The following is a 25,853-nucleotide window of genomic DNA, read 5'->3' as shown; positions in this document are numbered from 1 at the left end:
TAACGAACGAAAAGACCCCCTTTTTGATATCACCGGAAAGAACTTCCGTCCAAACTTCCGTCGAGATTGCCGTCGTCTTCGGTCTCCTTCCGTCGTTTCTCCGTTCTCCCTTCATGATCCATGAAGCTCCATGTCTACCTCCTGGAGGCTCGATCCCTCCGCTCCCCCGATCGACCTTGCCACCCCTACGCTCGCATCAGCCTCGGCAGCACCAAATGCAAAAGTTCCGTCGCTCATCACACCCCCGATCCCTCCTGGTTCGAGGATTTCGTCTTCAACGTCGATGACCTCGGTTCTGAGCTCCATATCTCCGTCTGGAACCAGGACCGCTTCACCGATGACTTCCTTGGCCGCTTGCGCTTTCCCGTCTCGACCGTGCTCAGCGCCGAGAGGCAGACTCTCTCCTCCGCCTGGTATCCGCTGCAGAAACGCAGCAGGAAGTCCAAGACTCCAATCACCGGTAGGCCGGATTTTGGCTCATCAATTCGTGCATGATGATGTTGGCTCTCTGTGTGACGATGTTTGCTTTGCATTTCGTGATCTGCTACTCTTCGATCATAGAAAATGTAGACGTTACAGGCGATTGATGTTCAAAGAGCTGTCGGGAGGCCAAGATTGTTGTTTCATTTCCGCTCCTCCTCAATTCTCCTTGAAATCAATGTCGTTTCCGAAATCGTGGTTGAGAACTCGTGCTTGAATTTTAACGGTAGCCATTGACATGGAACAAACGATAGCCATTTTGTAATAAGATACCTGCTCCTCTCCTCAAGGTCAATCGCAATTTCTGAGTCAACTAACTGAAATCGCAGGAGAAATACGTCTTGGTATTTCGTTGTCTGGGAGAACTTCCTCCTTTAAAAGTCCGTTGGCACTCCAATCTGAATTGAGCACCGCTTCATCCCTGAACAGCACACCAGAACGCTCTTCTCTTCCTCGGAGTGGCTCCTCAGATTCTTTAGGAACCGTGATGTCGCATGACGAAGCATCAGTCTTGAGTAGTACCGGCGGGGAAGCTGAAAGCCGGGATTCCGCCGGGGATACGAAGGATATTTCTACCCCATCTCTTTTTGAACGCATCTCGTCACTTTTCTCTGGCATTGGTTCGTGGAGTTTGTCCCCGTCAAAATCTGATATTGACAAAGCTGACACGAACGTAAGCGAATCCGACAGAAGGGACAGTACGAGCCTTGAAGACAGCGACAGCTGTAATGAGGATGAAGGCGTGGTGCCCCTTTCCTTTTTTGAGGACGACGGTCTCTCTGTACTATCGACCCGGGAAGATCTGCCAGCTCCGCTAGGAGGCGGCATCTTACTCGATGCGATGTATGCCGTGAGTGCGAAGCGTCTAAATGGAATTATATTCAAACCAGGCTCTGAATTTCTAAGGGACCTCGTGAATGTGCAAAAAACCACCGACTTGGTAGAAGGGCCGTGGAGAAAACGGGACGGGGAGCTACCACAGCGGGTTGTAACGTATATGAAAGCCCCTACGAAGCTGGTAAAATCGGTGAAGGCCACGGAAGAGCAGGTCTATGTGAGGGCAGACGAGAAAGGGTTTGTTGTGAACATTTCTGCAAGCACACCAGATGTTCCATACGGCAAAACGTTTCGCGTGGAACTGCAATTTTGTATGTTTACAGGAGCTGATTCGGTTACGGGAGATAAAACTTCACGTCTTCGCATATCATGGGGTATGCATTATTTTAGCAGTACCATGATGAAGGGGATGATTGAGAGTGGCGCTCGCCAGGGTCTTGTGGACAATTATCAACAGTATGCAGAGGTGCTAGAAAAGTATGCAAAGCCTGATCAAGGATTGGTAGGAACTGTTTTAGAAAGTGCATGGCCTCAAAAGGAAGAATCAGAGGCATCACAGCCCAAAACCGACTGGGAGCTGGCCAAGGAGTATTTCTACAATTTGAGGGTATTTGTAACACTCGTTTCCTTGCTTGCGGTTCTGTTGCATATATATTTTTCGAGGCCATGTCCAAAAGATGGCCTCGAGTTTTGGAAGCTTGATTTACCAGACACCCTGCGTGAACTTGTCACGTCAGCTGTACTGGGAGTCCAAATTGAGCACCTTCTGCAGATGGCAAGGAAATTTATGCAGGCAAGGCTTTGCAGAGGTAATTGGGGGCATACTGTAATTATCATCTGCTGTCCCTGTTTGAACTGTATCATGGTTATGTGCCAAAAATACACTCAATGTTTCGCATAAATTTTGATACTATAGCCTTTCATGCTTTCTCGCACTTGCTTGCATGTTTCACCAAGCAAGACGAACTCGATGTTTCATTTGAAAAGATGGTAAGCTAACACTTTTATGACCAGGATCTGATCATGGAGTGAAGGCAAAGGGCAATGGATGGTTGCTATCAGTTACCCTTGTGGGGGCGACAAACTTACCAACTTTCAATGAGGCTGGAGTGCCAGACCCATATATTGTTTTCACCTGCAACGGGAAGTCACGTACCAGCTCTGTCAAGCTGCAGACTGCGAATCCGGAATGGGAAGGTGGCATAAACGTCTTTGTTAGGATTTTTTCAATGCCGTAAATTCCATAGTCTTGACATACAAGCCATATCGACTTCTCATTGTCCTTCTTTCCTGCTGTTTGGCACAGAGAGATTTGAGTTTGATGCAACAGAAGAGGCACCATCTACAATGGACGTGGAGGTTTTCGACTTTGAGGGTCCATTCACTGAAGCTGAATCACTTGGGCATGCGGAGATAAATTTTCTAAAGCAAACACCAGAGCAGCTATCTGACCTTTGGGTTGCTCTCGAGGGAAAGAAGGCTCGAGCAAGTGGGTCTAAGCTTCACTTGCGCATTCTTTTGATCAACCCAAAAGAATCGGATGGGGTCGCACGCTACATCGAGAAATTGGAAAAGGACGTTGGTAGAAAGGTATAAAAGTGCACTTCCTATACTGCTTTATTGAAAAGGATACTCAAGCATTCATGCTAGAAACTGGGCTTAGTAGGTAAACTTTATGCTAATGGCAATTGTCACTGACCTCTGTAGATTACAAGACGCTCCCTTGAAAAGAATGCATCTTTCCAGAGGTTGTTTGCACTGCCATCAGAAGAGTTTTTGGTCAATGATTTCTCCTGCTCTCTAAAGCGGAAGCTTTTACTACAGGTACTTATGCATATGGTTTAAGCTATATTTTGCTATTATAGTGGGGTTTAATAAGCATCTCAAATGGATGAAAGTATTCTGTTACATTGGTGTAATTGAAGTGTCAATTAGATTGTACAGACAGGATTGAATTATCATTGTGCTAGAGTGTCAACAGTTGTCATGTTTGGGTCCACATTCACCTCTGGAGGAAAATGATATATGTATAAAAGGATGACAAGCATACTCGTTTCCGGTGCTAATGACTGGGTAACCTGTAGGCCATGCCTTGAGTGTGTAGTATCTGAGTCCAAGCTCTGCAAGTGAGTCCATGAAGACGTCAAGCTCTTGTTTGTTTTGTTTATGATTATGAGCCCATTGAACACGAACATATCATTAAAGAAGGCTTTTGCAAACTTCCAAAATGAAAAGTCTTTTCATGAGTCCATTGAAAGTAGCTAGAGCATTGGTAAGGCGAAAAGGCATTACTAAATACTCAGATAGTTCAATGGTGGTCCAAAATTCAATCTCATGTGTCTTCAGGTACCGTCCCAAGTTGCTGGTATCCACTCTTAAAATCTAACCTCTGAATATTGTGTAGTCCCACAAATGATCAAATATACCCTTTATATTAGGAAAAGACAAATGATAATCAATCACATACTGAAGGAGATCCATTTTTCTTTAGGAGCAGCAAGACTAGAAGACAATAGGGTGAGTTACGATGGTGGACTAGCCCTTTCTCAAGAGGGTCTTTGACTTTAATGATCTTATCGTTGACTTTCGCTATAAGTGGGTAGAACATCTAGGAACTAGGTTGCTCAAGCTCTACCATGCACATATTTTTATCCCTTTTTGTCCACCATTTTGGTCAATTTAAGACATTCTAAACATCTTTCTATTTATTTCTAAACATCCCAAAAGGTTCTAGAACCTTTTGAAACCTTTATGGCAGCTCATGCCTGGGTATTGATGCAAAAGGTTCTAGAACCTTTTGAAACCTTTATGGCAGCTCATGCCTGGGTATTGATGAGTAGCTTTGCTTGCTATGTTTATTTTCTTTCTAACTTTTAGCTTTGTTCATGCTTGTTCTTGACTCCCTTTTTTCCTCTCTTTTCTCTATCGACCCCTTTCTCTCTCTCATATGTTTTTTTGTTGCTGGAAATAAAAGACTTAGCAAGATATTCTAGTCTTGTGAAGGTATATCTTTATAGTTCTCTCTCTCTCTCTCTCTCTCTCTCTCTCCAAACATTACTCTTTTGAAGTGAAGGCTAAAAGCGATTGGCTTTTCCAATGCCATTCTACTTTCTTTGGACTATCATCCATAAATATCTACATTATTTGAAGAGATTGCAGGTCGTGCAATTTTTGGCCCAAGACTAGGGGTTCATCTATTTGAGACTTGAGAATAGGGTCACAGGAGGCAATCATAATCCATCTATGGTGAATGCTTTTAATTTGCATTTAAAATTTGAGTTAAAGAATATTAATGTTGGATTAAGACCTAGTATGTTTCCATAGTAGTTTGATATACGTTATGACAAAGCACTCTTCTCTCATTATTCCTATTAAGAGGCTCTAAAACAGGAATATTTTACGTGCAACAAGCTTTACCTTATTTTCTTCCTTAGCCCACCCTTTTGTGTACATACATAGAATTGGTACATTCTCTTGACAAAAAAGAATATTTAGAATGCCAATTTTTGATATGTTAAATGAATTGCAAAGTTTTGTCTTGAAGAACGCTAACTATTTCTCACTTTTCTAATGCAGGGGCGCTTGTTCCTTTCTCCACGAGTCTTAGCATTTTACTCAAATATTTTTGGGCATAAGACTAAATTTACTATCTTGTGGGAGGATATAGAGGAGATAAAAGAGACATCTCCAGCTTTGGGCTCCGTAGGGATGCTACTAAATCCCACAATCATGATATTCACTAAGAAGGGACGAGCTATGGATGCTCAACATGGTGCAAAAAGCATGGATGCAAAAGGGCGCTTTAAGTTCCAGTTTCAATCATTCATCCGTTTCAAGCCTGCATACAGGTACTTAAAAAAAATTTGTCACCCAATCAATGTGTGAATGTACTCGTGTGTGTGCACGTGTGTTTGGGGTGTGTGTATGTGCACCTTTTTTGTTTATTTGGTTATTATTAAGGTATTTTCACTAGGAGAAAAAGTACATGATTATCATCTCCTATTGCATGGCCTAAATATACTAAGAGTAATGACAAAAAACTTCAAGCACTATGAGAAACACAAAACACATGTTGCTTGAGTTATCACGAATATGCCCAAAGCTTAGTTGAAATTTATGCTAGAGAGTAGAAGGTCCAAGATCATGTACTTGTGCTTATCTTTATGGTTAGGGGTCACTAATGTGGCTACATGTGGAAAAGGTAGTTGGACTTGTGCGGGGTATGATTGGGGAATTCATGGTGTCATGACTTGCTAACTAGTTGCCGTAGCTAACTGGGAGATCCTGTGACCGATCGGCTCCAATGGTGAACTCAAAATTGGCGAGCAGCTTGATTTTCAACCATTTTGCATGAAGGGTGTACTAGAGTGCACTTGGCGTGGATACTGTGAGAGTGGTGCAGTGCAGAAGCATTTATCAGAGAGGGAGAGACAATTAACACATGAATGAGGAAATGGCAAGTGTATATACAGCAGAGGAAATATCAGAAAAGGAGTAGAATGATCTAGAGATGGTGAAGGGCAATAAATTTCCTGCCACATAGGCCGACCCTAGGGTCAGTCAACTGATTAGGCTGGTCGGTTGACCCCCAAGTCGGTGTAACCCGACCAGGGTCAGGGCCATAAATGGCCTGGCCAACCAGCCTTACAGGCTCGGCCATACAGCCCCCCCAACAGCCTTGGAAAAGGCCTCCAAACACACTCTATCCTATTTTGAATAAGGGCGGGCACACCCATGAAAGAGCCTTCACTCACTATGAGCTGCATATACCTCCAATAGATATCACTGCATGGTAGTGGTGTGTATCGGAGGATTGGCTATTGGATGCTAATGTGTGGCTTTCCTACTTTTGATACTATTTCTAGACCAACCAGTAGTCCTTTTTCATGACACTAGTGTGAAGTTCAACTAGTGCAGCTTATCAATGTAATGGATGAATAGAAAAGTTTGGCCAGCCACGTGGCATTGCCATGGCATCTATAATTGCAGCCATAAAAGACAAAAGATAAATGACAAAAAATTGTAGCTATTTCATTTGCACGACAGGTAGTGATTGTTGATTACCCTACAATAACCTTTTATACCCATGTTTTATATTACTAGCAAATCCAACCTGCCAAATCCTTTGAGCTGAGCATACGTTGCAATGTTAATGTGCAGCGAATTGGTTCTCTCGAGAAGCAAGTCCCGATTGGCAGTCTCTCCAAGTTTAAGTCATGGCTTTGGACAGTCATCAGCCACAAAAGATCTACTACTTCCGTCTGGTGGCACACGGAGGCCTTCCCATTGGTCCGTGGCTTGACCATACGGAGAGAGATGGCACATGTCATTGTTACACATTAGAAATTGAAAAATCAGTCCAACGCTATCTATGGTGTTGATGTGCTGCCCATGTGATCTTAGTATCCAATATTATGTGTACCTAAGTGAAATGGGTGTCTAAGGTTCTAGTTATGTGCTAGACTGGAGACACATGTGGGTGCTATGTGGCAACTAATTGTACTCCCTCCTTGCATGTGGGACACTTGGAGGTGGTATACTTTGTACAAGACAAGTGGACTTCTTCCCTTGTCTATTTAAAGTCTTGTACATGAGTGTGCGAGCTATTGTTGTGAGTTGTATCCCCTTTGTGATCAATGTACATTGTGTTGCTTTGTGACATCTTGTCTCTCATTCTCTCATACTTTCTTATTCATTCTCTCACACTTTCATCTCTCATTCCACATTCCGCTTTAGCTTCACCTTGATTTGTAACATGTATTAGAGCTTTGGGTAGCTCATTTTCTAAAGAGAGAGATTGAGAATTGTTCTTGAGTGACTCTCTTTAGAGTTCATTTTTCATTCCTTTGAGAGATTTCAGTGCGTTTTCTTCATTTTCCTGAGAGATTCTACTTGATGAGTTCTCACAACGGAGGTTTTGCTTTCACTCTCATGAGTGCTTTTTCTGGCTGAGGGAGAGAGAGTCCAAAGCTCTCAGTGTTAGTCTATGTTACAAAGCCATTAGTGCAACAACAAGGAATCAACAAATGAAAAAGAAAGCATCTTAGCCCTGTCAATAGAGAAGGTTGTCGCATCATTCTACAGCGGTAGAGCAGCTCTAGAGCTACTAAAGAAGTCACCCGTGAGGAAACACGACTTGAGGAGCTGCTTGACTAGTCCTTACAAGACAATGAACTAGGTGGAGAAAGAATTTTGAAGTGTTCTTCTGGTGGTTGATGTCGTTTGCACCGTTCGTGGCCGCCTCTACAAGGCTTCTGCGAGCTCAAGAAAAAGAACTGCCCATAGGAGAAACTAGATAGAGTTGAGTTTTGTAGCAGTGTACCAAACAGCCACAGCCATGATAGTCACAGACACAGCGATGTGAACGTAAGTTTTGGGAGGTTTGTCTGTAAAAGACGACCTGTGAGACCATAGCAAGCTGGAGAAGCTGCACAACAGGAGGTAGAAGCTCACCACTTAGAGAACCATACAATAGCATGTTGCATGTTGAGAGCTTGGAGAAGCTAGAAAGCAGCCGCCCGAATAGCATAAAGCTGCTATAGACGAACATCTATGACTGAGGACTGGCAAACGGGTTGAAGGAGCCATGACAACGATGAATTGCCTCAAGAAAGGAGAAAAAGAGAAAGATGCAACCTATTCAAAGGATGAAGAAACTAAATGCTTGGTGAGCATGCTCTCTATGTGAAGAAGCCACGTATCTACTAAGTTGTCACGGGCATCCTCAACCTGTGGCATGCTGGGCTGCCACGTGGGCTGCCCAGTCACCAAGTAGCCACATCAGCAGCCACATGGACTGCCACGCAGGCAACAGCCATCACAGCGCAGGTGACACCTCAGCAAAGGCACCACGTCAGCAGGGGACAGGCGGCACCATTATAGTAGCCACATGGCGGCTGCCATGTGGCACATCAGTGCAGCCAGCAGGTCGGCCTGCAGTCTGCCTGGTTGGTGGGCAGCAAGCTACTGGTCAGTCCACTTCCAGGCCCAAGGGGGCCTTATAAAGGCAGCCCCCTTGGTCTTCATTCTCCATCCCACAGTTGGGCATCGCAGCCTCAGTTCAGCAGCAGTTAGGCTCCCCACAACAGCCCAGCAGGGTGCCTCAGCTTCTACAGGGATCTAGTGAGGATTCACCTCCTCTAGGTAGTCTAGTTTCTTTCCAGTTTTGCAATGAGGGTTTCAGCCCCTCCATACAGTTGTATTCAGCCCGTAGGTCATTCATACATTTCAGTTATATATTCCTCTTCGGAGGTCCACACCATTTCTCTCCCTCTGATTCTATCACTCACATCCACAGCATCACTTTGTGTATTGAGTGCCTCATCTAGCAGTTTGCAGTTAGTATTGAGCAAGAGAGAGAATGAGGATAGTGTATCTCCACTACATAAATTGCAAGCGGCCTAAACATGCCATGAAGGATTGCCGCAAGGAGTGTGATGAGAAGCTTAATCATAAAAATGTTGCGTCCAACCATGAAGCCAATCTTGCCAATGGTGACTATGTGAATGTGCATTTCTGTGCGATCAAACAAATTCTTAGTGATTCCCTGATCATAGCACACCCTACGTGGTATGGATGCTAGGTCAAGGGGGAGTGTTGAGAAATTAGATGATCATAGCATCCAATATCATTGGGGGGCTGTGTACCTAAGTGGATTGGGTGTCTAAGGTTCTAGTTATGTTAGGCTATGTGGCAACTAATTGTACTCACCTCCTTGCATGTGGGACACTTGGAGGCGGTATGCTTTGTAGAATTCTTCCCTTGTCTATTTAAGGTCGTGTACATGAATGTGTGAGCTATCTTGTGAGTGGTATCCCATTATGTCAATATACTTTGTGTTGCTTTGTGACATCTTGTCTCTCATTCTCTCATACTTTAATCTCTCATTCCACATTCTGCTTTAGCTTCACTTTGATTTGTAACAGAGTGTAACAATACTTTGGCTCACAGAGTGTTGGCAGGCTCTCTACTTGAGGCAGAGATGGGATCCTCATAGTGCAGAGGTAGTAGGGCATGAAGAGATTCACCATGTCACACCGATCCCATGCAAGCCCGTCTTATATAATGGATGATGTCTAGGAGACACTAGCTAGTATCACATGGCACATGTAGGTTGTGTGATGCAGTTTTGTAAGAGAAAGAAAGAAAGAAAGAAAGATGTATTAACATCTGCAGGAGACCTCGCGGGGCTATTGGATAGAGCACATGGAAAGAAAACTCATGCAAGTCTCAATGGGCCTAGAGCAAAGGGCACGCTAGGGCCCTCGCTCAGTACTAAACTGTGTTAGTAACTCAATGGGCTGGAGAAAGAAAACTCAATGGGCTGGAGAAAAGGGCGTGCTACAGCCCTTGCTGAGTACTAAGCTGTGTCAGTAACTTTCCTCTCCAAGGATGCAAGCCGAAGCTTGACCTCTCTAAGCTCCTGCTGCAAGAAGTAGATCTCTTATTGTGGATCCATGGCACCTGCGAGCTTGTTCCGCTAACTCTGGTAAGTCATTGCATAGGGGGTGGTGTCGGGACAGAGGTGACAACAGAATAGGAGTGTCTTTTGGCTGAAGTTTAGGTGGCGGGGGATGGCATCTTCTTCTGTTCCTAGTGGCTTGAACTGCATAACCCCTTGCAGGTTAACCCTTGAACTGGGCTGGGGATTCAGCCCAAACTCAGGGTGAGAAAAAAAGCGGGAGAAAGTCCTGAGAGGCTTGAGAGGTAGTGAGGTGGGGGGAGAGTGGGGAGAGAGCGGGGGGTGTTTGGAGCTGGAGTGGAAGTGGAACAGGATGTGTGGAGCTGGAGCGGAGGCCTGAGAGAGAGAGAGAGAGAGAGAGAGAGAGAGAGTTCGGATGGCTGCGTGTGCTCGGAGGAAAGAGAGCCCTAGTAGAGGTAGAAGATCCTGTCGTAGAAAGGGTGGGAGTAGGTCAAAGTCCAAACGAGGGAGCAGAGGAGGATAGAGGCTATAGAGGACAGGTAGTAGAAGAGAGGTGGGAGGTTGTAAGTCTGGTGGGCCTCACATCATACAAGCGAGAAAGTGTTCCTTTTGCTTTCTAGTTGTTTTAGTCATGGCCTCACATCTTACAATTGAGAAATTGTTCCTTTTGCTGTCTAGTTGTTTTAGTCATTCCTTTTGCTTTCTAATTATTTTAGTCATTCCACAATATCTCAACATTGTTAAGATTGGATTTTGATCATTTTTGCATCGTACTTGGATATTTGTTTTAGATCTACTCTTTAGTTCAAGATATATTCCCTTCCATCATACTTTAATTGCTAAGCTTGGGATGAATTATTAGTATGCTTATGATTAATGGTGTCAAGAATGGCTAGGTGAAATGTGAAAATGAAACATTCAAGCTAAACATAAATTGGACCCAGTTTGAAAAGGTGCACAATCACTAGCACCAAACTTGCAGATGTAATTGAAAATCTATGTTAATGGCACGAACCTCTTCAAAGCATTTCCATTTTTAACAGTGCTAAGGTATGCTTGCTGACTTTGATTCATATCTTCTTCTTGTATGCCTTTGTTTCATTGCTATTGTTAATATCTCAATACTCAAAGTCTGGTGCATATTAGATGCATAAGATATGAAAAAATGATTGCATTTTTGTTTTTACAAATGCTAGATTCAAAGCAGTGATTTGGATGCAATGAATTTTTAAAAAATAGTGATAACTCCCACCTTGTGTATGTAAAGATTCGAACCTGTTCGAAGAAGTTATCTTTAAACCACATACTTTCCGAGCCAAAAAGATAACAGAAAGAAAGAACATCAGGAATTTTCTTTCTGATGGAAGGCAAACGTTTTATCAACTTTGGTTTGTGCAGTGTTTCAATTCAAATGTGATTGATCTGTCCGACTGTGGAATATTACAATTGGTTTAAGGACTCTAGTATTTAAATGTCACAAGAGGTGTGCCAAACGTTAGCTGGCTTATTGCAATGCCTTTTGCAACAAGAAATCGTGCCAACTGGCTGAATGGATGACAAAACTTTTGCAGAACAATGATGGCTTTGTGGAAGTATCGAACACTAAGCCCAGAACAACAAATGGAGATCATTGCAGACATGGAACAGGGAGATCATTCTGCAATGACACACAGACAACATGACGAATCTGAGACATTTCTTGGTGTTGATGAGGCCAAATTGACAGAGGTGTACGTTGCAAAGATACCTCTTTCTGTGAGTAGTTTACCTGATTCCATTCATGTATTTCATCTTTTCAAGGTGCTATGTTTTCACTACGAGTTGCAACCAAGTGTTGATCAGAATGCGTTGGCATGATAGGATGTAAGTGATTTGACTAATCCATTTTGACAGGTTGATTCAATATCACTTATATACCACAAAGATAATCTAGAGGATAAGATAGCAGAGAAGACGGGGCATCTGAACTACTCTACAACACCGTGGGAGTCTATGGGTGATGATTTAGTGCAACAGAGACGTGTCACTTTCAAATTGAGCAATCGCATTTCTCTTTTTGGGACTGCTGTTACATGCATACAGCAGAAAACACACCGAGAAGATAGGCAGGCTTTATTTATAGATGAAGTTTTAACTCTACACGACGTCCCTTTTGGGGACTATTTCCAGGTCTGTCTGTCTGTCTCTCTCTCTCTCTCTCACACACACACACACACACATTTTTGTTAAAGAACCTTTCATTAAGAAGAATGCACATTCATAGCTGTCCCGAAGTGAGACAGCTACTACTCATAAGCTAGAAGACGCTGAAAAGAAAACACGTGATAGCTGCTGTAGCGAAGAATAGCTAGTACAACCAAACCAAAAACTGTGAAAGAACACTTCTAGCTAGGCCGTAGGAAAATCTCCCATGTAATGTGTATCGTGAAGAGAGCGATGCAGGGAGGAATGGAAGAAATGATAAACATCCATAGTGGAGTGTCCATAGATCCGAGAGGTAGAGCATAATATAACAACAACAGTGCGCAGTAAGGGCACAATTGAAAGACTGAACATAGTCTGGTGTAGTGGCATATCTCCCAAATAGCCAAAACTGCCTGCCAAAAGCAATGCTAGGAAATTGAGCACGAAGATAAGTCCCGAATTGGGGAAGAAAATCACAGGCGATTGGGCAAGTCAAGAGCAGATGCATGACTGTCTCCTTTGGATGTGAAAAGGATGGATAGCATTTTCAGATGTGGATTTTGGAATTGTGCATGGGAGCATGCCACTCTAGCTTTGCAGGGAAGCATATCCCATTGTTAGTTTACCGCAAGCCATGTCTTCATGGAGATGATAGGTTCTAAAAAATGTTAGCCCCGATCATACATAGGATATCAATATCTCAACTAATTCCATGCGCGATACAAAAATATCTTTGTGCAAAGCCAGCTGGGTGTCACAAGTCATAACCTTGGTTTAACCTAGGTTGACTAAGATATTATTGATCACAAGGCATGCAGATACTTTGAGGCCATCCGTAGAGGCCATCTGTAGAGATGGAAAAGGTGCTCCACTACCTTCACCGTGACATCAATGCCTCTATGCCCTACATACTATGGAGCATGACTTTCTATCATAACCTTTGACCTCAACTACTTTGTGACACAAAGGCGACCATACATCATAACAAAGCCATCCTTGAGTATAATGGCATGCCGCTGGTTATCAAACAACTGGTTATAAATCCTTGAGAAATCCTCATTCTGAGCATATTGGCCTTCATTGCATCCAACTCAGTATGGTAAGCAATGGTTATTGCGGAAACCTGAGGTTTTCTTGACAATGCATCGGCCACTGTGTTCTTTTTACCCTCCACATGCACTATCTGAAAGTGAATTATGGATAAGAATTTGGCCCAACGTATATGCTTCTCAGATAACTTTGTTTGAGTGAGGAAATATCTCTAAGACTGATGATGTGTCTGCACTGTGAAATCAGACCCAAGTAAATAGTGCTTCTGCATGAATTACAGCCAGCAATTCCTTCTCATAAATGCCCAAATGTCTTACATCAGCCTACAAAATCCTACTCTTATAGGCCACTACCCATCCATCCTACATAATGACCACTCCAAGGCCATTCCTTCCACATGCATTTGCTTGGACAACAAAAGATTTTCGAAGATCTGGTAGGACTAATATTTTCGAAGATCCAAAGTAAGCTTTTCCTTCAGCATCTCAAATGCTGCAATTTGATTCTCAGCCCATATGAAAGACGCTCCCTTCTTCTACATTGCATAGAGGGGTGAAGCAATTTCAGCAAAATGGCGTATGAACTGCCTATAGTACAAGCATAAGCCCAAAAAAGCTTCGTACTTCATGCAAAATTTTCAGCTGCAGCCAATTGCGACTTGCTTCAATCTTATCGGGATCCATGCGCACTCTATCCTTGGAGACAATGTGTCCCAGAGAGTGAATCTCAGGCATTAAGGATTCACTCTTCTTTGCATTTATGATCAGCTTGTGTTTGTTGAGTTTTGCAAATACTATTGCCAGATGCTTCTTGTGCTCCGCCTCATCTTTTGAGTACACTATCATGTCATAAAAGAAAGTGCCCACAAAAGATATGTGCTCCCTAACGATTCTGTCCATCAACCTGTTAAAGGTAGCAGGAGCATTCGTAAGCTCAAATGGCACAACCAAGAGCTCATACAGCCCAAAGCTGGTCCTGAAGGCTATCTTGGACACATCCTCTGGACGAATGTGTATATCTGATGATATTGAAACCGGCCTCTAATCACTCAAAGGGCGGTGGAACTAAACCTTTAATCACTTCATCACTTATTTACAGCTCACAAAGCATATATCACAACCATTAACCATTGCATGATCACCATTTGGCATTTACCCATTTGTTCACAAACAAAACCACTGAAAAAGGGATGGAGGCTAGAACGCCCCTGCTCAACAAACATAGACAAGTGCACCTGATTGGCCCCAAACACCGTGGTGCCCCTTTCGGTATTTCTTTATATTTCACAGTGAAATGATTACAAGTTGCATCTGGGAGACCTTCCGTGCAACTGAGCACGCAGCCCCAATTCACAGAGCCTTCGCGAGGCTTTTAAGCATAGAACACCATCACATAAGTGCACTTAACCTATAGGCTCAATCCAAAGACATTCTCTTTTCCGAGTGCAATTCCATTGGTTGTCTAGATGCAATCACACTGCACCCCAGTTGCACTCTCTTTGAGTGGTTTCTAGATGGCATTCACAAAGCTTTTCAAAGCTCCAAAATAAAATCAGCAAAGTACCCAACCAAAGAATGTCTCATGTAGCATTGCCCTGTGAACCAAGAAAGAGGCGGCACACGAGACCAACCAATAGCTAATGGCAAAAAGAAATTGCAGCAGCAAAATCACAACTCACCAAGCCTTGAAAACTTGAACCAAGTCCTCAATCGCCAAGAGGACATAGTAGCCAATGCCCAATTGCATTCTCAGCCAAAGAGGAGTGCAAAGGCATGAAGAAAGAGCATTTACAAGAGCCGACTAGCAAGAATCCCATTGAAAATTGCGAAAAGAAGCACTTCTGTCGCGAAAAGTGGGAGTTCTTGGGCTCAAAAGAAGCGTACTTTAGAGAGGAATGCATTGAGAAGGTTTTGGAGAAGTTTCATCGCCGGAAAGTCCTCCAAAATTGAGAAAAACCAATCAACCAGCGCGTGGGACCACTCGAAATTCAACAGAAAGCTGTAGCTTTGCAAGAGGAGAGGCCCAGGAGGTTGTAGAAGCAAAAAGATCCAGAAAAAGCCACTTTTGCAAATTCGACCAGCAAAAGAAGTGCTCAGCTCTGCCCGTTCTGCCAAACGCACGGAGTGAAGAGCATATCACTGCGAAGGGGAGGCAGAGGGGAAGCCATCAGGCCAAACGGAAGTCGAGGAACCCAAACAGGTGAGGAGTTATGAAGAAAAACAGAATTCAGCTGAAGGAGGCTGAAAAACCAGTCCAAAATCTCAACAAAGGGAGAAGATGAGAGAGAAAACCACACATGCGAAGTTTAGAAGACCTAGGAAGGTCCAGGAATGGCAAAGGAGCATGTAGAAGGCACTAGAGCCACCTGGAACTCTAGGGGGCCCACTGAAGGTACATGGCCCTCTAGGGGGGCCATTAAAAATGCCACGTCATCATTTTCCAACAACCACTCTTTTAATTCCTTGGAATGACTTTGGGCCTAGGGATTAATTACACTTATGTGCTAGGCACCATGCCGTGTTTAATTACACATTATTAAGCCCACGCTCGGACTTTTAAAACCAAAGTTGTCACAATCTTGTAGTACATTAAAGTACTTAGAATTTCACGCCCCCATGACATACCCCTCTCTTGAAACATCAAATCACAATGTCACGGGGGTGTGAAAGATACCCACTCTTGATATCCATGCGACTAAGGATAGCCAATCCCTCTAATCTATCCAAGATATAATCTATTCTTGGAATGGGTAATCTGCTTTTTATGGTTGTCTTGTGCAGTGCACGATAATCAATGCACATTGTCCATAACCATTGTTTTTCTGCACCAACAGAACTGGTGAACAGTAAGGGGATGAACTGGGCTGATTCAGCCCCTCCTCTAAAAAGATCCCTCACCTGGTTCATGATTTCTTCTTGTTGAGCTGCAATCACCCTATAAGGTGGCCTGTTTGGTGGACTATTGCTTGGCACTATATCAATCCCATGATTCTCAGGCCTCGGGGTGATCGGAGTGCTAAACCTAGGGCAAGCCAAGTGTGCCTCGCTCATAGGCCCCATCTCCTCTGCACGGATTCCAAGTTTGCCCGCCAACTCCGGAGAGAGAGAGTTTACACAAACCCTTGGGTCAAAGAAGATCAATGACATTTTTGCTAAAAAAAAAAAGAGATCAATAACATCTGATCTCTCACTTTGCCCCATGCCTTGCAAAGCTCCGTAGCATCCCCGTTTGGTTGCTAACAGATAACGTCAAGGATTAATCCTGCAGATGGTTTAGGCTTCTTGCCTTTCTACTTATCCCTATCATCCATTTTCCCTTTAGGCTTGTGTTTTGGGAAATCCCGTGCCACATGCCCCTATTCCTTGCAGTGAAAGCATTTATTGGCTTCCATCAAAAGCTTTCTTTCCTCACGTGACAGCCGATTAGAGCCTGGCTTGTCACACTTCTTCCCTTTTTTGAATGGAGTCTTGGAAGCATTCCTTGGCTTCCCTGCTTTCTTGAATCTATCAAACTTACTACTTTGTACTCGCTGGTTCCCAAGCAACAATGCATCAGCTGTGGTAGCATTTTCGCTTAGCTGAGACATATTGGCTACCCTTGTCTTTGTGCAGTAGTCTCAAATGTCCTTGGGTAGTCCACATCAATATTTTTCAATTTGCTCTAACAAAGGCACATGCCGATAACAACTAACCGGCAATAGGGATTCCCAAAACTTTTTATTGTACTCTTTCAAGTTATGACAGTCGGCTGCATCCAACTTGTGCCATGCTGTCATAACATCCATCTCAAACGTAGTGGTCCGCCAAGTAGCTGAAAATACCTGTTTTAACTGAACCGAACTGGTCGGTGCTCTATTCTGGAGCAACAAATTGGTCCACCACTGTAAAGAATTTCCCTTCATGAAGGTGGCTACCTTTTGCATCTTAGAGGACTCAGTGAAGTTTCCTACTAAGAAGGCTGCATCAAACTTTGCACAAAAGTTAGAGCCTTCAGCCTATCTTGAGCCCCATCAAAGATCTCAAACTTCACTACTGCCCCACCTTTCTTGTACTCCTTTACCTTCCCTTTGGACAGGTGGCTGCAAAAATGGAGGATGCATAGCATTCCCTCTAGCCTATCCTACAGTGCCAATACCCATTAGAGGATTTTCCAAACCAGCCTCAGGCATACCAAACATACCCGTAAATTCCCTGACATTCCACTTTGCATTCCTAGCTGCATGCCAATATTGCCATACATTATATTTGGCATTCCGGGCTGCATACTCCTAGACATATTTTCTTGCATTCCTACATACCAGGTTGAGATTGTGAGAAGTGCAGCGGAAATGAACGGAAGAGAGAGAGAGATAGCACGCCTCACACACACACACTGGAAGGAGAGAAAGGAGAGAGAAAAGGCATAAGAGAACTACAAGTGATCTTTGGAGAAAACCCGCTACAACTAAGGGAAAACCACAGAAACAACGGACTGCTCGAGAGCTCGGAACACACAGCTCAACAGCCAGGTGAATAGGGAGCATGAGGGAGTGGAAGGACTGCTATAGTACCCTGCTCCTCAGGTGATGCTCTGGGCTGGTTCTGCACCTCTGCCAGGCTCCACAAAATGCACTGTTGGAAGGACTGCTCCAGCTCTAGATGATGGAAACAAATGAGGAGGGGGACCTATAAATGGGGTCATACCCCGTCTCATACAACCGACCAGCAAGGGGGCTCATGGCTGACCCCCTGCCCTAGGCCACCGACCAGCATAGAGGGTGGGCTGACCCACCACTGCCCTCTATAAAGGGCGGGCGCACAACCCTACTGCACCTCTAGGGGGCCAACCTCCTCTGCCCTAGGACCCGCCACAAGAAAAGGTTTCCACGCAGCCATATAAAGGCTATTGAGTGGCTGACCAGTAGGTCGGACCACCTCAGCAAAGAACGCCTCTGTTGGGGCATGCCAAACCGACCTGGCAGTCGGATATGCTGCCTTAAAGCACTGCCGATAAGGCCACCTCGATCTGCTCCTACTCTATCCTCACGGAGGGGGGGCACACCCACAACAAGGCCCTCCCTCTGGACTAGCCTAGCCTCGGTGGGGGCGGGCACACCCACAAGCACTGGCCCTATCTCACTAAGGTGACATTAGGAGATGTTGACCTCCAACACCCCCTCTCAGCTCCAACACCCCCTCTCAGCTCCTGGATGGAATAGAGATGCTAGGGAGCTGGGTGTGCAGATGGGACAGCTGGAGGAATCCGTCGTGTGATACTCCACCGCTAAAAATCGCCACAGGTACTGTTAAAGAAGCCCCCTCGTAGCACGAACCACCTCAGCACGATCATTGGAAACATGGAACTGTTGCTCCCAGGCCACTGGTGCTAGGTACACTCCTCTAGTCTAGTAATGGTACATTGGGTCATTTGGTACAACAATCCAACTGCTTGTACCAGTATATGACTCTAACAGAGGATGTTGGAACAATAATCCAACTGATACTGCCTTCGGTGCAAGGTATGCTTCCCTGCATGGACACCTGTATCGCAGAGTTAGATAGCCCCCTCTTAAGTCCAAACTAGTACACTCTCACGAGATCAATGAACTTTAGTGCTCCAATCACAACAGGGAGATAACAACTCACAAGGATCAATCAACTGTGTCTAGGTTCTCGCATTGGCAATCTATCGACCCATCTGGATCTCCAACAGCATCAGACAATAGCTGTAGCAGAACACTTGGAGACCCCCCTTGGATTTGCTAGGTCATAACATCCAAACAAAATAGAAACTAGTAACAAACTGCCACCTGAGTTAGTGGGAACAACTCCTCGTGGCTCGAGGTCCTACTTGAAAGCTTGCCTCGACAAATGACTCCCTGCTCGGTGCACCTGATCGGCAAGTCCAGCTGCCACAGACAAGCAAGCAATCTTCCATATGGATCTGGACAACCTACTACTGCAATGCCTTCCTCATGCTACTAGAACGCTGGAGTCTAGGACAGCTAGAGGAATCCGTCGTGTGATACTCCGCCGCTAAAAACCGCCACAGGTACTGTCGAAGAAGCCCCTTCGTAGCACGAGCCGCCTCAGCATGATCACTGGAAACCTGGAACAGTTGCTACCATGCCACTAGTGCTAGGTACACTCCTCTAGTCTCGTAATGGTACACTGGGTCATCTGGTACAACAATCCAACTGCTTATACTAGTACATGACTCTAATAGAGGATGCTGGAACAATAATCCAACTGATACTGCCTTCGGTGCAAGGTCTGCTTTTCTACATGGACACCAGTATTGCAGAGCTAGATAGCCCCTCTTAAGTCCAAACTCGTACATTGTCGTGAGATCAATGAGCTTTAGTACTCTAATGACAATGGGCAGATAACAACTCACAAGGATCAATCAACTGTGTCTGGGTTCTCGCACTGGCAATCTATCGACCCATCCAGATCTCTAACAGGATCAGACAATAGCTGCAGTAGAACACTTGGAGACCCCCCCTAGATCTGCTAGGTCATAACGTTCAAACAAAATAGAAACTGGTAACAAACTGCCGCCTGAGTCAGTGGGAACAACTCCTCGTGGCTTGAGGTCCTGCCTGAAAGCCTACCTCGACAAATGACTCCCTGCTCGGTGCACCTGATCGGCAAGTCTAGCTGCCACAGACAAGCAAGCAATTCTCCATCTGGATCTGGACAACCTACTACTACAACGCCTTCCTCATGCTACTAGAAGGCTGGAGTAAACGTGATCGCAGCAGTCACACTATTGGCCACCTGGTTACTGGACCCCTCTACGTTCCTTTGGGGACACTGCCGCCAGTAATGACCTTTGTGGCCACATCGGTTACATGTTTGGGATTCCTTGAGACCTTTTCATTCATCAGCTGTCAACTGTTTTCTTCCTTGTTGATCAGCTGTCAAAGCCTCAGCCTATAACTGTCGTAGGTACGATCGACAAAGCGCTCCTCCTAGTCAAGCACTATGGGGACCAATTCCTCCCAGGTCAGCTCATTCACCCTACCACAGTGATCAGGGATGAATAGAAGGCCCCGTACTGAGAGGATAACTGGGATAGGAGAGTTATGGCCATGTCCATCGATGAAATCTGCTTCCCTGCTTGGAGGATCTCCTACTGAAGTTCCTGTAACTTTTTGATGTGTTCCCGCATCGATGGAGATTTGTTGGGATCCAACAACCTCATCTGGACCTCCATTGAGACCCTCTTCATGAGAGAAGTTCGGTTATACATGGATGCCAAAAGCTCCCATATACTTTTGGCCACTGTCATGTGCTTCACGTGATTAATCACCTGAGGAGTACAGTTATGAAATATAAAGGATCTTACCTTGGCATGAACACAAATCCCACAGCTAGGAGAGAGTCTCGGCCTCCTTCTGAGCAAGGATGCCAAGGTCCTCTGCCAGGGGATCTGGTCAGGCAACACCTATCAAGACGAAGTCTGGCACGAGGGAGTGGAAGGACTGCTCCACTACCCTGCGCCTCAGGTGATGCTGTGGGCTGGCTCTGCACCTCTGCCAGGCTCCACAAGATGCACTGCTGGAAGGACTGCTCCGGTTCTAGATGATGGAATCAAATGAGGGGAGGGGGCCCTATAAATAGGGTCAGCCCCTGCCTCATACAACCGACCAGCAGGGGGGCTCATGGCCGACCCCCTGCCCTAGGCCACCGACCAGCATAGAGGGTGGGCCGACCCACCTCTGCCCTCTATAAAGGGCTGGCACACAGCCCTACTACACCTCTAGGGGGCCGACCCCCTCTGCCCTGGGACCCACCACAAGAAAGGCTGCCACGCAGCCATAGAGAGGCTGCTGAGTGGCCGACCAGCAGGTCGGACCACCTCAGCAAAGCACACCTCTGCTGGGGCCTGCCAAACCGACCTGGCAGTCGGATATGCTGCCCCAAAGGATTGCCGATAAGGCTACCTCGGCCTACTCTGTGGAGGGGGGGCACACCCACAAGAAGGCCCTCTCTCTAGACTAGCCTAGCCTCACGGGGGAGGGCACACCCACAAGCACTGACCCTCTCTTACTAAGGTGACATCAGGAGATGTTGACCTCCAATAGAGATCCCCCTGGGTAGTTTCCAAGCATTCTAGGAACATCTATAGCTTGACCAGACATAGGCTAGATCACCGAACCACCACTAAAATACCCTGGATGCAAAGAGGGTTGGGGAAAAACTTGCTGCTCTTGTTTACATCATGGAAATTATTCCCTTGGCCATGCATATCCATATCAGGACCATGGAAAGATTTCTGCAATGGAGCACCCTGTGCATTTGGCATTACTAAGAAATGGCATCACGCCAAGTGATTGTTTTTGGACTCGGGTGGGCTCTCCTGCATGAGGATGCCCTTTTTTCTCCTTAGACCTTAAAGGAGCCTGCATAAACTCAAAGAACCGTGGGTCCTGTGTGAGCTGCGTGAGTGTTCCCACAATACTCAATAATTGTGCCTTAAATAGCCTCTGCATCCTCAACCTCTTTTGAGCCTTTTTGACCGAGAGACACTCACACCAAAAGGATTTACAGCTTGCTGTGCCTCAACATTTTGATCATCTTGGGAGGCTCCCTCATGCATAGATTTCTTTCTTGCTCATCCTGGGAGGACTACGCCTCCATATCCCAATCATCATCAATAAGAGACATTTGCTGAGTTTTCCTTGCTGTATTGAATTATAGTAGGTAATACTTCACCAGAGACAATCATAGGCTCACCTCCTTAAAAAAGATGGTGATGTTCCAGCAACGGAATCATGAAACCAGCCTCAAGGCCAACAAGAGGGCGGTAATACACAACTAACCAGCCAATGCTTTCACACTAACAATACTAAACAAATATTCCAAATTTGTAATTGGGAGCTAGAGTGCTCCTACTCAAGAACAAGGACACAGATCGTCCCCTAATCCTTGGCGCAACTTTCGATATTTTTTTATTACGTGGACTTCTCTGAAGAAGATTATACAATGGTCAAAAATCCTCTTGCATGAAGAGGTCTCCACATTCCGTTAAGCATTAATGCCCCTTAGCCACAGCCCTGCTGGGCTCTTCTTTCATCAACCCTTGGCACCCCTTTCGATATTTTTTTATTACTTGGACTTCTCTGAAGAAGATTATACAATGGTCACAAATCCTCTTGCATTCAGAGGTCTCCACATTCCGTTAAGCATCAATGCCCCTTAGCCACAGCCCTGCTGGGCTCTTCTTTCATCAAGCATACAATGAGCATCCAAATCTATCCCAGGCACTTCCATAAAACCTCAGAACTGTTCCAAGCAATCCATTTTGGATCACACAATTCCCCTTCCTGCCAGAAGATGCACACAATGACCAATGATGTGCCCAAAGTCACGGATAAAGGCATCAATGACCACCCACCAGATTTGGAGCATCTGACCAAGCTCATACTCGAGCAAAGGCATACCACTTGGAAAGCATTCTTTCCACACTGCCACTGCCGGTGAAAACTAGGTTCACTTGTCCGTGAATGCAGCCCAAGGGGACTGCAAATGACCCTTACAAGCTGTACAGCTGATCACCCATACAATTGTCCGTACATTTTGTACGGCTGGTCCATACAGAAACAACTCGAGCAGCCCGTAAGATGCAGTTTCATGCTGTAGCTTTGTACCAGCTAATGCACCATAATCTCGTATAGCAACTCCATACCAACCCATACATGCTTTATGGCTGATTGTACAAAGCTGTACGGTGACATCCGTACTACAATAGTAGACTATATGACCTTGGAATTACGTGCATAGAGGATCTGTACAAGCTTCCAAAATCCGTGACCACCTCCGTTGCAAAGCGCATGGTGTCAACCTTCCTCGTTGTGGATTTTCTCCCCCAAGTCCCTGTTCCGTTGTCGACCAACAGGGTTACGTGGATTCTAGATAATTCCTTGCCAAATCCATTCAAGGCATGGGGAAACGCCATGTGGCATCCCCCTTGTCATTTGCCCCCATTACCCCCTCTAGTGGGGCAATTTTAAGACCAAACCAATGACCAACTTGAATTTCTAAGAATCCTTTGCCTCCTCTTTGGACCAAACCCCAAATTCACCACCAAGGCACCAATCCCTAGGGGCATTGTACACCCACATCCCACGGTCCTGCCCACTTGATTTTCTAGGTCCAGCCCACATGCAAGTTCAAACTCACGCCCTCGTGACAGGAACACTTTCTAAGGTGAAAGGTCTAGCTTGTATTAGTATGCAGGGCTTTTGTGATGGAGGCAACTTTTCCCTAAAGAGACGGAGGTCACCTATGGTCTAAGAATAGGGTGTATCTTCGTGTACTAGTAGATGTCTAGATCATGGTGGAATTGGGTTAGGATGTATGTTACATAAGGCGGTGAGGTAGGCAATTGGGCGAATGAGCAAAGGGATATGGTGAAAACAAGGAAAGAAATGATCAGCTCTTGATGTTGGAGCTGAGTTATGCAAGTGTGAAATTGAGGAGGCAAGGGTGGACCCCCAATGCGAGGATCCACTACAGTGAACTCTCCTTTGTACGGGCAGCACTTGCAGCCCTTTGACTATGGCCATCTTCCATCCCATTGTAGATAGCCGGACCACATGTGACATCCAACTCCAAAACTGGAATGCTATAGGTAGTGATGTAACAAATCTACTGATTGATGCTTCTTACAAATTGGTTCATGAGACAAAGTCAATATGGTCATGAAGTACCACAAGGGAGAGCCAAACCTCCTCTCTCGATCAATACAGGTTGTGCAAGATATGGCTGTGTTGAGCTGTAGTGCATTCAGATTGAGGCTGGCCAAGGTGTGGCATTGCCATCCAACATAATGAAAGTGATGGTGCATAACTTAAGTAGGGATAGTTTTTTCGTCATCAATTGATGCGATGGAGATGGATGTATCCAACCAATTTGCCCCTAGTTGCATCTACTATGTATGTTGACGGTCATCAAATGAGATTCGCTAGGCTGAGATAGGGAGGTGTGGCTGAGTTGTGACTCCGGATTACGTCTTTCTATAAGTACATGGTCCTAGTAGCTACAGTGATCCTCTCTCAACAATGAGTGGTAGCCACAAACGGTTTTGATTTCTCACAAATGTTATAAGCTGGTGGATGTAAATATGTTGGATGCATCAATACGAATTCCCTTGGAAAGACAATTGGTGAGAATGGAAGAGAACTCAGACGTGTCTGACAGATGAGTTGGTATGTGCTTGTGTGTACTGGCTAGTCTAGGTTGTTGGTTGCCTAGAGGGTGGACTAACATTCTCTTGGGATATCCAAGGGTTTGAGATACGGAGGGTCACATGCTTGGTCATAGGACTGCATCAATTGGCTATATTGGGATGATAGGGATCCAAACCAGATCCTTGGAGGCATGGAGCCATTTTCCATAGCAGCTGGAGGAGCATTTCAATATGTTGGCACACATGAGAGGAGCAGAATGTCAGATTGTAATTATAAAGCTCTCTTTATCCACCAAACTCCTTATCCAAATTCCTCATTGCATACTTCTCAAGGGAACTCCTCATGGGAACCATCATGTCTCTGGTAGTTGAAAAACCAAGTTATTATATTTATGTGTGTAACATGAATAACAATTATCAACCATTGAGTTTGTGGTGGGCACTTAATTGCTTCGTATCCTAATACTCTGTGATCAGCTTGTTTGTGGTAGTTGAAAAACCAAACTCCTTATCCGAATTCCTCATTGCATACTTCTCAAGGGAACTCCTCATGGGAACCATCATGTCTCTGGTAGTTGAAAAACCATGTTATTATATTTATGTGTAAAACATGGATAACGATTATCAACCATTGAGTTTGTGGTGGGCACTTAGCTACTTCCTATCCCAATACTCTGTGATCAGCTTGTTTATCCGCTTACAAGGTATCAAATGAAATCCAAAATGAACTGTTAGCATCCACTGTACTGTTTACATAAAGCAAGTTCAATAATAGAACACAATATATCCATGAATTCTTCTAATCAGAACTTGTCATTTCCGAGCTGCATATGCTTCTGTTTGAGTTTCACCTCCTTGAGAAACTGGAATGCTTATTTATCAATTGCCTTTCGGTGTTTGAGGCCATGTTGGTAATGTACAACAAGAAAGTGGGTGCTTGTAGGTAATGGTGGAAGGTATTGAAGGTTGAAATCAGGATAGGAGCATAGAATGTAGAAGAAGTTGGTTCAGGGAGGTCAGTCTTATATTGTTGCATAGAAGCATTGTTTTTCGAATCTAAACGATTGATGCTGGTGTACAATAAATGAAGTTTTGATGATTTAATTTTCAGGGATGTACAATATTTTAACTTAAACAATGAGGAATCAGATGCTGTTTCTTTATGAATGACTGGCTTGTAGTTTTTAATTGTATGTAAGATTTGTAAGTTTCTTACTTCAGATTTGTGTCATGTCTGGAAGGGAGTGGGTTTTAAGAGGTGGTGGTGCTTATGATCTTACAATGTGTTCTCCTACAGATAAGAGTACGGCAAGAGATGGAAAACATATCATCTGCACCTATGACGTGTACATGGAGACTCTTTGTTGGTGTTGCTTGGCACAAAAGCACGCTGTTTCAAAATAGAATAAGCAAGAATATCTTTGAAAAGTATACAACATATCTTAAAGATAGCATTGATATATCTGTGAAGGAGATTCTTCAACATTGAGAATAGAATTCTGCAGCTGGATGAGATAAGCCTTCAGGTATGGACCTGTGGCAACTGTACAGATGAGGAAATTCAGGGATTAACTGTATATATTTTTGAGGCCAGAGATTTGAAATATATATTTTCCATTGTGAGTGGAAATATCCATGTCCATGGTGTTGTACAAAAAATTTTGACCTTTTAAAGCTCTATATATATCACAGGAAAATCTGTTTA

At 44.6% G+C, this 25,853-nt stretch overlaps 1 protein-coding gene across 1 annotated transcript; it reads left to right on the top strand.

Moving 5' to 3' along the window:
- The first annotated feature begins 40 nt into the window (after positions 1 to 40).
- LOC147891783 (C2 and GRAM domain-containing protein At1g03370-like) lies at positions 41 to 25,853 on the top strand. The gene is made up of 9 exons (XM_087388237.1): positions 41 to 460; positions 810 to 2,126; positions 2,332 to 2,514; positions 2,624 to 2,907; positions 3,025 to 3,141; positions 4,894 to 5,165; positions 11,311 to 11,494; positions 11,633 to 11,908; positions 25,446 to 25,853. The coding sequence occupies exons 1-9, from the start codon at positions 121 to 123 to the stop codon at positions 25,635 to 25,637; spliced, it is 3,165 nt and encodes a 1,054-aa protein (XP_087244363.1). The 5' UTR covers positions 41 to 120; the 3' UTR covers positions 25,638 to 25,853.

This window comes from Dipteris shenzhenensis, chromosome 17 (genome assembly GCF_047967505.1).
Source record: "Dipteris shenzhenensis isolate YYH24624 ecotype China chromosome 17, Dip_SZ_1.0, whole genome shotgun sequence".
NCBI classification, from domain to species: domain Eukaryota; kingdom Viridiplantae; phylum Streptophyta; class Polypodiopsida; order Gleicheniales; family Dipteridaceae; genus Dipteris; species Dipteris shenzhenensis.
Note: the sequence above shows the minus strand (reverse complement) of the source record. Positions and strands in the feature narration are given on the sequence as shown.